This window comes from Ascaphus truei, chromosome 1 (assembly GCF_040206685.1).
Source record: "Ascaphus truei isolate aAscTru1 chromosome 1, aAscTru1.hap1, whole genome shotgun sequence".
Taxonomy (NCBI): Eukaryota; Metazoa; Chordata; class Amphibia; order Anura; family Ascaphidae; genus Ascaphus; species Ascaphus truei.
This window is the reverse complement of record NC_134483.1, coordinates 418,044,593-418,059,625: the sequence shown is the minus strand read 5'-3', so window position 1 is coordinate 418,059,625 and position 15,033 is coordinate 418,044,593. Positions and strand designations below refer to the sequence as shown.

Genomic DNA, 15,033 nt, shown 5'->3' with positions numbered 1-15,033 from the left:
CTTGTCTAATTCTCTTCTCCTACCAATGGCACAGTAATTACCATAAATCCACACATTATACCCGTGTCCAATCAATCTAACTTACAGTATTCTTCGGAAAAGCTACTGCAAGCATTCACAAAGTCCTGTAAGTCCAGGGCCCTACCTCCACCATTAGTTCTCTTCACCTGATTTCTCCGATAGTCTCTTATTGTCAAGATTCCCGTCACAATACTCCCCATAGACCTGCAGGGGCGCACAAAGGAGTAAAGTTCAGACCAAGGGCTGGTAGGAACTAGAATCATTTATGAGGCCATTGGCCATCTTAGCCTAGGGCAGGAGTGCGCAAACTGGCGGGCGTACGATTTTCTAGGGGGGGGGCGCAGCGTTACAGAGGAGCATAATGCAATCATTGTGACCCTTATTCAGTTTACTCAGAAATTTTAACCATTTTTATTATCCTTTATGCAATTTTATGGTTCTTGATAGATTGTTTAGGTTGTATCATTGTCCTGACCCCGTTCATGTTTAAAACCGAAATGTTGATCCATTATGATATAACCCCAATCCCAAGCACCACCCCTAGTAGGAGGCCACCCCCAATTGGGTTTTGTATTTAAAGGTTTCACCAACTAAGCTCCGACATCCCCTGACGAAGTGACCACGAGTCACGAAACGTGTAGGGAGGAGGAGCTTAGTTCTGTGAGCCGATCCGGCATCCGTAGTTCCAGACGCGAGGAGAGTTCCCTGCATCACTGACGTCACACACTCTGCCGTTAGCGGGTTTGCGTGCAGTGATCCTCTCCGTCGCACAGCGAGGAGCTTCCAAGTTGTGGACGGCATTCGTGAGTGTCCCAGCATACCCCCTGACATTGTGAGTGTGGGTTTTTATATATTTTTATGTTTTATTATAAAGTTGTTTCGTATTGCACCATATCTGTGTCATTCCCTATTTCCATATCCGTGGGGGTGCCACATCGGTAATACTACCAACACCATCGCTGATTGAGGAGCACTCCAGCAAGCCATTCCACGTGGGGTCCGTGAGAAGAGCTGAGGAGAAGGGAAGTGATCACAGATTCTCTCCACTGAATGTGCAGGCGTTCATTATGTGAGTAGGATTCTTCATAGCTCAAGATAGGGATTGATTGTTGAAATACGCTACGCAATCAGGTGTTTGCCTTGTTATCTGTTATTTCAGAAGCAGTGGAATTCCACAACAAGGACACCTTCCCATCTGGAACATTTTCAACAAAGCCCATAATCCGTCCAAAAGGAGCCTTAGTTCAGAGACTGCCTTCTAGATCACGCTATTTCATTAACTGCCTTGGTGTGAACATTAAACACTATTTATTTAACTTAAATCAGTCTCTTGTTGTTTTGGGGGTTCCGTGTTACCTCCTAGGTTTTCATACTCCTGATACTTGTTTTCCCTCTTGGGGACAAGTGTCCTGGGCATTACAGTGTTTCATCTCTCCTGCCCAAATGGACTCACCTTCTTTTGCTGCTACACTCCTTATTCAAACCAAATTGATTCATAGTGTCTAATTCTTCTATCCAGAAAACCTCAAGTTGTAAACGTGTGATTTCAGTGTGTTTCTTTAATTACATCAATATGAAGGCCGAGAAACTGTACAAGATGATGCAGATCAGTGCTCCACATTTGTTATTGGGTAGTCTCGTGTCTAGAAACTACCTTGTGTGAGAACTGTGGATCCTTGAACCGTCACTCCTGGTTACTAGAGTTCAGACAGATCAAGGCAGAGGCAACTAGGGTAAGCTAGCTTCGGCAATGCCCTCCACCTAGTGAGCTAGGCGTCCTCCTGTATTTCCCATTTGGTAAGAAGTGCTGTGTTCTTTACTGTCTGACTGACTGCAGGGGGCGCAGTTTTTACAGAGGCCCCGCGCGCTTCCTGAAGGCACTTAAATTAAGTACCGGTGAAGCGGCGAAGGTCTCGGTAAACCTCACTTACCTTGGCTCCGGCGGCTTCTTACACGCTGCGTCATCACGTTGCCATGGCAACGTGACGTCATGACACCACCACCGGAGCAAAGGTAAGAGGGGGGGGGGGGCGCGGAAAGAGGGGAACTGCCGGCAGGTGGTGCAGCGAAAAAAGTTTGCGCTCCCCTGACATAGAGGATGGGGAATGTTCCAGGTCCCATGCTATTCCTCCAGAGAGACACCAGGGAAGAGATGGTGCATGTAGACTTTTGTGCCGCATGCAACTACCGTTTGTTATACTGAACATGCAGCCAAAGCAGGGCATTGGTAGCTTAATTTAACATATTGAGTGCTTCTCCAATACTAGAAATATAACAGATTTGCCACCAGTTATGCAAACCTATTTATGGGTTTCTGAGAATATCATTTTGTTTGAGATAACAACCCATTCAGGGACGAATCTGGTCCTATATGGTGGTTTTCATCGATGACATTATTATTTGAAAGGGAAGTGAAACCTTGCTAATGAATCTATTTGAGCACTTCAACAACAATCCTATAGGTCTCAAATTTACATACAAACACCATTCTCAATCCATTGATTTTTTTGGGCATCACCTTTTCCATTAACAATACCACTAATAACATTGATACCACTATTTACACCAAACCAGTATCGACAAACAATTTCATAGAGGCTTCCAGGGACCATCACCCATGCAAAACATCCCCTTTAGTCAATAGTGTAGACCAAGACGAAATTGTTCCTCAGAATTAGCTTTTGAAACGTAAAGTGACATCTTAAAGTAACATTTTTTGGAGAAATGTTATAAATAATTCAATATTAATTAATCATATATGAAGGCAAAGGGTCTATCTAGACAAGAACTCTTGGATAAATCTAAGACTAAAAATACCAACAATGAAATTACTAATATCACAAAGAATGATTCACACCCCAATCTAAATAGATCTAGTGTTTTGACATCAGAACAGGCACAACACTCAGCCCTTAGAAGAGAAACTATGAGTACTAACTAACTATAACAGTTCTCTTTTGTTTATCACTCGTTATAATCAGTCTGCAACTAATATCCGCAAAATATTGCATCAAGTCTTGATGTGCGATCCAAAGCTCAAAATTAACATTCCAGCTCTTCCGAAAGTTGTTTACAAGAAACCTTAATAATCTATTAGCCCCTAGCAAATTGAAAATTCTAAAGAAGGAGGAAAATACCCACCTCAACTGGCTTCCTCCCAAACCTACGGGCTACTATAAATGTGGTAAAAAGATTTACAAAATGTGCTCTCAAAGTATACATAACACCAAAAAAGTTATATTTAATACCAACGACACAAAATGGAATGTCAAAAGATTCATCAATTGCAACATCAGTTTTGTAGTCTACATGTTATTTTGTACATGTGGACTACAATAAATACGTAGAGAAACTAGACCTCTTAAGATTAGATACATGGAGCATAGGATGAACATTACCAATGGTCTAGTTACACATGGAGTATCTAGACATGTCTTGCATTCCCACAAGAAAGATGCCACCAAAATGATGATAGTGGGTCTAGAACAGGCCTCCTCCGATATCCTAGGCGGAGACATATTTTCTACACTCTGCCGTCAAGAATCTAGATGGATTTTCAATATGGGCACACTACATCCAGACGGTTTAAATGCAGGTATAGATGTCAGCACTTTTCTATAATCACATTAGGTTAGAAATACATCATTCTTATGATATATTTTGTATTTCTAATACACATGTTATACACCCATTTCCAGCTAATTAATATTTCAATATACATTATTGTAGTAGAACCATATGTCAACACCCCAGATTCCTCCAACTACTCCATGTCTGTGACTCCACTAGTTCTCTCTATTGAGTTTGATCATGCATATTCCATCTCTGCATGTCGATCTGTTTTGTGGTTGTCATGTGTATACACTTACAGGGGATCTATATTTTATATGTATTTCCCTCTAATACTTGGTGAGCATTATACAGCTCAACCCCCTTATAACGCTATGCTTGGGGTCCAAAGAATCACATTGCGTTTTAAGCGGATCGCATTAGAAATAATGTACAATTGTATGCATTGTACAATAAAGTATTTAAGATAACAATAATTGTGTTGTAAAGTATTCATAAATACGAAACTTGGGAGCCACACTTGCATCGCGTTATAAGCGGATTCGCGTTGTAACGGATCATGTTATAACGGGGTTGAGCTGTATTTTGAGGTTATCATCTGTCCCCCCACTCACAACCTCATGTTTCTCTTTCGCTCTCTCAAATATCCTAAAATCCCACCTACATTGATTATTTGTGAATATCAGAGTAATTATATGTATCTTTTATAAAATATGGGTGGGATCCAACACTCATACCATCTATTTATATTTAAACTTTACCACTTGGAGTCTTTAGATTCATGTACAATTATATTCATGTATATTATTCTATTTATATACTATGTGTCACATTTCTTTAAGATGTTCTTGTCACAAATGTATATTACAACTCTGCCGGTTTCTGTCTTCAAATTGTGTAACGTAAAGAGCCTATTTAATTGTGATACAACCACCTGTTTTTTGGAAACTATGGTAACCTTGGCTACAAAAGTATACCCCACCTCTATGATGCACAACCCCTGATGAAGTTGCTAGGCAACAAAACGCGTTGGGACGTTCAATAAATATTCCGTCACTGACGCTGACACACCCCCAAACCACAGAGATCAAGGGCATTTCCTTGAAAGCGTTTGGTGAGGCAGCTGCGAGATGAAGAGACGTTGAGACACCGAGCGTCTAACGGGGCTGCCGCGGGATACAGATGCTTGGACGCCGTGGTACTGGTTGCGACCAGGGAGTTTCAAAGTGCTGGAGAAAGATTTCCAGCTCATACTTATGAACTAGCAACATGAAGTAAGGACGCATTTCATCAGCTCCTGGATTGTTGCTGTTTTACATATTTGTTCCTATTTTTGTGTTTTTATCTTGTTTTATGTCTATGCTACTACATTTAGTCCATTTGGTGCACAAAGATCATTTTGATCTAATTACAAATAAAATTGATTAGGTTATGGGAGCACGCGATTCTCTTTTTAACTTCTTAATCTTGGATTTAGGTTACATTTCTTTATTTCTGTATTAAGAGAAATTCAGACTGAAAAACACCAGAGCAGCTCTTGCAGGTTTTTCAGCCTGGTGTTTAGTTGTTCATTTTTGATATTCATTTAGCTAATCATCACATATAAATATTTGAAGAGTGCATGCAGTTTCTGGGATTCTCCTGGCAAATGCATATGAAGTTGTTATATTTAATATTTAATATGTTACCATTTGGTCTTTCTATAAGATCCGGCCCTACAAACCGGCCGCATCATCAGAGGGGCGACAGGAAAAAACAAAGAAGCATATTCTATCTCTTGCATGGGCTGTGGGGGCAATTGATCAGGGCTCTTCAAACTGGTTGCCTGTGGGGGAAGAGCCTCGATGTGGCTCTTGGACTCTCAGCTGCCCAAGCAAATAGTAAGAAATTACCAGGAGCAAAGTACAATTGTTATACACTACAACTCACTTGTAAGTTAATGTAATGTTAATTTATATGGTACATGGTATATGTTATATGCTTGCAAAATGTTGAAATATTATCATTTTCAATGTATCTAAAACGACATATGTAAGAAATACAACTCTGCATTTCACATTCTTTTTGGGGAAGTGTAACAGAGAAACGCAAACACAAGTGAATATATAAAAATTGTATTAATATGAACAAATCAAACTGTTGTTACAATACAGCATACATAACAATAAAATAACAAATTACGGGCCTCATGCAGTAAGCGTTGATAAGGGAAATATGGCCATGTTATAGCCAAAATTGGGTTTGAGATTCAGTAAGCGCCGATAAGTGCTTCATATCGCCAGGTTTCGGAGCCGATAATTTGGTTATGGCCAGTCGCCTGCCGATAAGCCTGTTTTCGACACTGATCGCCACTTTTTTAAATCGGCTGGATTCAACAAAAAAAAACAGCTTATCGGGGCTGATCGGCACTACGAAATTGAGATGTTATGGCCGATTTCTCCCGCCAACTAAAGTTGGCAGTTTGGACGGGAGAACGATCGCTAAGGCTGCCGGAACGGCACTTAGAAAAAAAACATCTTCTGTACATCAATGGAAGTCAATGGAGCGGGGACGTATAACAGTATAGTACTGTTTACGTTTCATTGCTCACAATACAAGGGGGATTTGCATTACAGTGTGGGGGCATTCCCTGCATTGTGTCACAGCTGATGTGTCTTATTTGCATAACATTCGACTTTTACATGTTTTCAGCATTTGCGGGTCACATTACTCATCATGTGATGATGTGGCAAGGGAAAATACTATACTACACTCTTAAAGGAGAACCTCACATCATATCACACATTTTACTCAACTCAGCGACAATTATTTACATGATGTCACACATGTCACACATGTCACTCATACACAGTATATTCATCTTCCTTTACATTACACAATGCTTGTAATGTGACACGCATCTTTAAACGTTCATGTACATCTGTCTTCTCATGTTTACATATACTTTTGGGTCCTCCCTATTTTCATGACGTCACTTATTGGACGCTCAATCACATTGCATGTTTACATTGTAACCGTTGCATTACAAGCACTTCAACCTAACTTATACACACATGTACAGTAATTCATCATTGGGACACCTTGTAAACTCATTCTATACCAACTATCCTCCTTACACAAATGCATGCATATGCACACGACTATTCATTGTTGCCAACATGTCACAATAACATGGATAATTACACATGTTACACAAAACTTTTCCCACGTCAATCTCAGCCTTTTTGTCTCATTACATGACTGACTCTTGCGTTCACAAGTGTTACATGCATTGCACATGCAACTATTTATTTGCAAGCAATCTTTGTACAAAGCTTCACGTCACATCATTGCCAAATATCATCATTCCCTGCAGAATACACACAACAAATACTTAGAACAACAAGTGCACACAGCTTGCCACAGAAGTACTTTATTATGTTAATGTAACACCTTGCATTTTACTATGTCACCTGACATCATCACATACCTATTTAAAGGACGCACATTACCTGCTCATTCACAGCTACTCATTTCAAAATGTTGCGAATGTTTAGGAGACGCAGGAACATTCTTTTCTATGACATGCTTGATGATGAAGACAATCATATAGGGCAAGGGAGGGACACACCGAGGGACAGTGACAGTGACGCGGATACGACAGGGACAGGGAGAGGGACAGGCCGAGGGACAGGTAGAGGGACAGGAGATCAGAGGAGAAGACAGAGGAGACAACTTGTGCCTCGTCCGCGTCTGTACAGGGAGAGAACCCTGTTAGATGGGATGAGTGAGGAGGAGATTGTAAGTCGCTATCGTTTGAGTTCAGCAGCAATCTTAGCTCTTTATGAGGAGATAAGGGGGGATTTAGATTTTTTCACAGCCAGAGGTCGTGCAGTCCCTGGGCTTGTTAAAATGCTGTGCTCATTACATTATCTTGCTTCCGCGTCATACCAGACAACTGTGGGCATAGTGGGCGGGGTCTCGCAATCTACATTCTCGCGGGCCTTGACCCAGTTTCTCTATGCACTCAATAGACGCGCTAGGAATTATATTCATTTTCCTACAGAGGCGACAGAGTGGCTGGAAGTCAGGACTGGCTTTTATAATATAGCAGGGATACCATGTGTGCTGGGTGCAATCGATTGCACACATGTTGCTTTGATTGCACCTAGTCAGAGTGAGCATGTGTACCGCAATCGGAAGCACTACCATTCACTCAATGTACAGGTGGTATGTGATGCCACGATGAGGATAATGCATGTGGTACCCAAGTTCCCTGGTTCCAGTCACGATTCCTCTATCCTGAGGAACTCTTCAGTCTTCCATGCGTTCGAAGAGGGACATTTTGAACCTGGTTGGCTGCTGGGTGAGTACATATTTACATGTTCTAACACAAAACACATGTTGATTTAGGAATGTTGGCATTGTACAATTTGATCACTAATGTCAGCTTATGTGTGCTCCATTCATTATAGGTGACTCAGGATACGGAATTAGGCCGTGGCTCTTGACTCCGGTGCTAAACCCTCAAACTGAAGCAGAGGACAGGTACAATGCAGCCCATATATCTACAAGATCTGTTATAGAGAGGACATTTGGCCTACTCAAGACCAGGTTTAGGTGTCTGGACAGAACTGGTGGGGCTCTTCTATACAAGCCTCAAAAAGTGTCTGATATTATCCTTGCCTGTTGCATTTTGCACAATGTTGCACTCAGGCACAATGTACAGTCAGACCTAGCTGAGGCTTTGGTAGACGAGCATCCCACCCATGTAGCTGCTGAAAATGAACAAACAGCCAGTGGTGGCCAGACACGACAGAATCTCATCAATTCATTTTTTTCTTGTAAGTACAAACTCATATGTTCCTAGTACTACTTTTATAGTTTAATTATGTTATATTAACAATAATGTTTCTTTATATAACCTTCTGTTAGGACACAGATGAATATGGGTTGCACACCTTTCTTTTCTCTGCTGTGTGCACAAAGGGATGTGGCACCGGTATGTTATTGTTGCACAGGTTATATAATCCCTCTTCAATTGTACTTTAGTTGTGTGTATGTGAATACAACTTGGGTAACAAAGCAATAATATTGTAGCATTGTGTTATTCCTTATGCTAAGACAAAACACATATTATGCCCATAATCATTCATGCTTCTAGTATGCTTACATACAATGTTATTGGTGCAGTGTAACATGTACATCCATATGATGTGTACACCAGGCTGATTTACATTTTGAATGTCATGAAATATACATGGTGTTGTACATTTAACACCAAATACACACTTTGCTGTGTTGTTTACGGTACTGAAGATGGCATGTCAATGTTTGCAATTTATATATTGTTCCTTTGCATTATAGGTATATCTCCAGTATGACTGATCATGGTATGTATATTTGCTGACATCTCTCATAAGATGTGCCTACCTCAATCTTCCTATAATTATTGGAACTAAAAACCCAACATATTGGTTTAAACACAAATGTTACATATATGTACTTTCTGTATCATGTATATGCATTTAGCTACTCTTGAGCTTTCATGTGCATTGTATTAGAAAATGATTACTCACATTTCATCACATTTTATGTATGTTTCCTTATAATTTCCATTAATGTAATATAGAGGTGTTTGGAGAAAAGGGGATAACTGTACTTATTTGTTTACTTACGGGAGCACATTCATCACTAGCATAGACACACTTTTTAAGACAACTGTTTGTGTGTGTATCAATTGGTGTAGGATCCATGTATAACACCGACAAATGATAACACCAGCTTTATTATGGTAGCTTATATCATCATATTGACTATACTATGTATTTCTAAACGATTAATAAACACAGTAAACTATAGTTAGTTAGGTTAATGAAATATACACAGAAACGTACTTCATAACATGATGGTGATGTCATATTCAGAACATCATGCATTGGAGGGGACCATAACATCTGGCCAGTAACATTATTTGCTACAGTCCCAAACCATTTTATCTACATACCCATGTAACAAGAGATTTTAAAAATAAATGGCTACTTGGTTGTAAGTGTCCTTTACATTGGGAGAAGGAGTGGCTCACTGAGTAAAGACACACACTGGCACTGATAGTTTGAAGCAGGGGAGTCTGGTTCAATTCCCGGTGTGGGCTCCTTGTGACCTTGGCCAAGTCACTTTATCTCCCTGTGCCTCATGCGGCAAAAAAACATTTGTACGTTCCACGGGCCAGGGACCTCAGGCTGAAACATGTGTCTGTAAATCGCTGCGTACAACTAGCAGCCCTATACATGAACATGCTCATATTATTATTATTATTGTTACATAGTTTCGACAGTCATACGTTCCATTACATATTAGAATACACAAATGTGTTAGCAGAGTGGGAATGGTTGTTATATATAAAACACACCATGTCATAAAATGTTAGTAGTCATTAAAGAACACTCAATAAAAATTCATGAGGCACTCTTTTGCAACATCATTATGTTAATTAAGTGCTTATGCAATATAGGCATAAGGGTATCACATTTTTAATTGTTTGTTAATAAGCGCTGCAAGCAATATAAAATTAGTTCCATATGTAGTATAGTAGTCGGTGGCTCCTCCTCACAATCATCTCATATAAAGGTAGACTCTTCTGAAATCATACATTGATCCGATTGTATCTTCCCCGACATCTCTGAAATACAGCAAACATATGATGGTCAAATATGGCACCTTACTATATATGTATCCGTGACAACGCATTACACAGCTCTATATGATTGTGTACATACACACGTCACTCACTTATATGTTAGAACTACAAGTGTACATCAGAATGTAATGTTTCTTTAAATTTGTAGCAGGCATAACTATGTATATGATGTGAACGTTGCCTGTATACTGAAAAATGTGCGCGCACATCTTAGTGTGCGCACGCACTTCACGCTTGGCTGCACTAACTGTTAGCGCATGCGCAAAACAAAGCGTACGTTGTGCGTTCAATACATCTTGAAAATACCATTAAACATAAAATCTTTATTTCAAATACAATGAATATGAAACTACATTCGTTCTAAACGAGTACATCTGTATTCTTTTTAAACAGACGTGTTTGGACAGAAAGCACGGCCGATAACACAATGCGCAAATGCAATACGTGTGACGTCATGTTAAGCCAGCGTGAAACGCACGCTAACACTCCTCCCACTCAATTAACATTCGGCTAACGCCCAGAGTACGCCTACAAACACTGAGCCGCACGCATCACACACTGCAGTTACCGTTACTATAACAAAACATGACAGCCAATAGGCTTTGAGGCGCGCACGTCGCTTGGGGGCGGGACTTACATCACTAATCCTTTTTAAGGACGCCTTGGCCCATGACAAGGGTCCCACGTCATACGTGGTGGACCCGGTTTTCAATGTTGTAGATGTTGCATGATAACAAAACAGGTATGTGTTAGAGTAATGGTAAAATGTTGCTAATATGTTTAAAGGGATAGGAAAGTACGTATATTTATTCCGTCAGCAATGTGTACTACTCTTTCAGGTCCTACTATATTGTATTAGGAAACAATTTGTTTGTGATCGCTACATGTTATGCAGTCTGCAATGTTACGCTGTATCCACGCATTGAAAGTGAAAATGGTGGTTACAAAAAAAAAAAAAATTTAAACGCAGAGTCAACGCATAACGATTGTTATATTTACCATTCTTCTAGAATTAACTCTTCGCCTGGCTGCAACTGGTCGCTCCAGAAATGCAAGCCATTTTCATCCACCCTTAACCCAACCGCTGAATCCAGTATGGCACATATCTCCTCCAGGATGCGCTCATAGGAATCGCCACTGCTTTCTTCAAATAATTGGTCGGGAGGTAGGTTCATTTCTTCCGGTTCCCATTCCAATGCAATTTCAGCTGAAAGGCTTGGTACATAATCATAGTACTTTTGTTCTTGTACAATGTGGGTTTCAGGAATGGAGGCTGCAGATATTGCAGCACGTATCGATTCAAAGGGATCAGTAGTAGCGGATACATTGCTATTGCCATTAGGAATAAATATGCCTTTCACGACAATATAAGTGCCGTCTTTCAGGAGAAATTGTTTTTCCGGGGCAATCTTCCAGAAACCATAGGTGTGTTGTAGCTTATCCTGGTCACGTTCAAAAAAGTCATTACTTGATAAAGTGAATCTTATTGAGGAATTAAAATTCCGTGCATGCTTACGGTCTTGGTAATAAGGATATTTTGCTCGAATGAAATCATCGATTTGGCGTGTGCTTGCTTTCTGTCCGCGACTGTTCAAGATGGCTTCACAGATCATGTACTTATACCCTAAAAGGGGATTAATATTGTTAACGAATTCATCAGCCATGTCTGAGTAGCACAAAAGCTGTGTGCAGGTCTGTGTTATTTGCTCATCAAAATGAATGTGCTGAATGGCTAACAAACTCCTGTTTTTCCTTGTCAAGGTCAACAAAAGTAACTACTTTGACTCCTTATTTCAAACGCCAATTGGATTTGTTTGTCTAATTGGGTTAACAGTTGTGGTTCGTGATATGGGACTGTGGGAGAAACATTTCTCCTTCTTTTATCTCGTTTGTGAAAAACATCCCTAGACTGTGAATGCGTTCACATAGTGTTTTTTTGAAAACTAACAAAGACCAGTGTGTGAAAATATTTCTTAGCCAGGCATATCAGTAAAAACACACCTGCAAAAAGAAATGTTTTTTCCCCGCTTACATTTCTGTGTGTATGTGAAAGTCTGGTTAACTCCCTGTCTGCATGAGTTTAAATACGTGTGTATATATATATATATATATATATATATATATATATATATATATATATATAAATATATCTCTTATAAAAATATATATATATTTATATATAATATTTTTTTTTTTTTTATATTGCAGGAGTACACACAACATTGATGGCATTAAGTATACCTTGTATGAAACCTATTTAAATGGTGAGAAACATGATTGAATTAAGTAATAAACATTTGTTTAAGCACAATACTGTTAGAGTCTCATACTTAGGATATTTCTCAAACATTAGGCCTGTATTATTAAAATAGTGTGCTTTCACAAGGAAGCATGAAGTGTATTAGTTTGTGTATACCAGTATATATATATATATATATATATATATATATATATATATATATATATATATATATATATATATATATATATATATATATATATACACACATATATACATATATATATATACACACATATATACATATATATATACACATATATACATATATATATACACATATATACATATATATATAGACATATATACATATATATATACACATATATACATATATATATACACATATATACATATATATATATACACATATATACATATATATATATACACATATATACATATATATATATATACACACTCAAACACTCACACTCACACTCACTCAGTGTGTGTGTGTGTGTGTGTGTGTGTGTGTATATATATTATTATACATTCTGAGATGTTATAGAAACGAACACACAACTGATTAAAGGACAAAATTACAATGGCCAAGCAAGGCAAAGGTAAGTAATAATTTACACATAATCCTGCTGTACACGTACAAGAAAGATGTTTGCACTTACTTAGGTGTTTTAATAATTGCATGTGACTAATATGCATATGCAATTCTTACATCAATTAACACACCCAAATGCAATGTTTTGCTGCAAAGTCAATGGCAGCTTCTCTAAACTTAGCAACTGGCTCCTGGTGGACCATTACTGAACAGACGATTACAACATAAATATTTATAACACAATTAATTATGAGTGTTAACATTTCCAAAACTTCACGTGTACAAGAACATAGTTGAAAGTTTGGAAACAACACAGTCTTCAGCATACATACAATAGTAATTAGATAATCTGAAGTCAACAAAACAAGGCCAAAGACATATTTTCTGAATTATAACATTTATTTTTTTTGTTCCTTTTGCGAGCGAGTAACAGGCCTGCTTGTTGTCTCTTGAATTTTCCTTTTTCTTTTGCCACCAACTTTAGGCACAACAGAGCCACTTTGAGTGGCCTCTGGCACTTCACGGGCAGGGCTTGTGGCCAGTGACTGTTCACCTACGGGGCTTGTGGCCAGTGACTCACCTACAGGGCTTGTGGCCAGTGACTCACCTACAGGGCTTGTGGGCAGTGATTCACCTACAGGGCTTTTGGGCAGCGATTCACCTACAGGGCTTTTGGGCAGCGATTCACCTACAGGGCTTTTGGGCAGCGACTCACCTACAGGGCTTTTGGGCAGCGATTCACCTACAGGGCTTTTGGGCAGCGACTCACCTACAGGGCTTTTGGGTAGTGACTGTTCACGGACAGGGCTTGTGCCCAGTGACACATGTGAGCAAGTTGGTAGACACTGCACAAGTGATGGTTGGTCTGTTTCATGTGTGTCTTGTTTTGTTTTTGTCGCCTCCTTTGTAGGTGTCTGCTGCTGAATTTGTACAGATGGCAGCGGTAGGATGTCATCAGGAACCTGCACAGCAATGTCTGCTACTTGACCGGTAACATTTGGGCCTGGTGAATGAATATCAGATGAATGTGGTGAAAACTGACCTGCATGAACAGATCCTGGCTGGGAGGTGTTGAATGGTGGTACATTAGTCATTCTCCAGTAATTAGCTTGTGTTTGCTGAACAACTAATGCTTCGAATGAGGTGTTGATTTTTTGCAACTGTTTAGGCACTTCAATGAAGACTCTGTGGAGATGTGCCAATTGTGATACTGTTTCTTCCTGCAGTCCAATCATCCTTTCCAGCACTGTCATCATGTCTGAATGGCGACGATTTTCTGCGTCCACTATTTTTCCCTCTGAAGCTACAATTGCATCGTATGTGGAAGTTGATGGACGATTTGGCGGTACAACAGTTTCTATTGGCACCTCTTCATGGTCACATGATTGTATTTCAGTCTCTTCTGTGGCGTCATCCTCATCATACTCATCATCCTCATCACCATGATGTTCTAAAAAGAAATGTACACATTATTAAATGGCATGTTAATGTATGCTGTGTTACTATGTAATTGTACTGTGTCCTAAGTAACACCTAACATGTTAGCATACGTTTTATAACCTCACATTAAAAACTACCTTGACTTACGAATAATGTTTGGACTCAGTATGAAATATGAATGAATGAAAAGTTGCTCTAAACTCAGAAGTCCTACATGATAATTAACATCACTAACACAATACATGTTGCCTTACACTTAATTTTCACTGACACTAAGTAATCCTATTTAAAGAAGATGTGCAAAACAAATAATGCACATGACAACATAACATATAGAAGAGCACATATTATATGGCCAGCAAATGATACACTCACCTTCTAGTAGTGTTGAGCTGGCTGACCCAGGTGAAGACACTTGTTCCATCTCAGGTGACACATGTCCTCCAGGGGCAACTATATATAACA

At 39.3% G+C, this 15,033-nt stretch overlaps 2 protein-coding genes across 2 annotated transcripts in view; one reads left to right on the top strand and one right to left on the bottom strand.

The window, feature by feature from the left end:
- SCOC (short coiled-coil protein) overlaps positions 1–15,033 on the top strand; it is a 107,826-nt gene that overhangs the window by 26,179 nt on the left and 66,614 nt on the right. The window lies entirely within an intron of this gene.
- On the bottom strand, positions 4,679–15,015 carry LOC142501740 (uncharacterized). Its single transcript, XM_075612084.1, has 3 exons — positions 14,944–15,015; positions 13,794–14,578; positions 4,679–4,852 (listed from the first exon to the last, which is right to left on the bottom strand). The coding sequence occupies exons 1-3, from the start codon at positions 14,990–14,992 to the stop codon at positions 4,679–4,681; spliced, it is 1,008 nt and encodes a 335-aa protein (XP_075468199.1). The 5' UTR covers positions 14,993–15,015.

Excerpts from the sequence above, each read along its gene's own strand:
- LOC142501740 (XM_075612084.1), bottom strand. The coding sequence starts at position 14,992 with ATGGAACAAGTGTCTTCACCTGGGTCAGCCAGCTCAACACTACTAGAA. Across the intron at positions 14,579-14,943 it reads CAGCTCAACACTACTAGAAG|AACATCATGGTGATGAGGAT; the intron begins GTGAGTGTATCA and ends ATTTCTTTTTAG. Across the intron at positions 4,853-13,793 it reads AATCGCTGCCCAAAAGCCCT|TTCATAAGTATGAGCTGGAA; the intron begins GTAGGTGAATCG and ends TCATGTTGCTAG.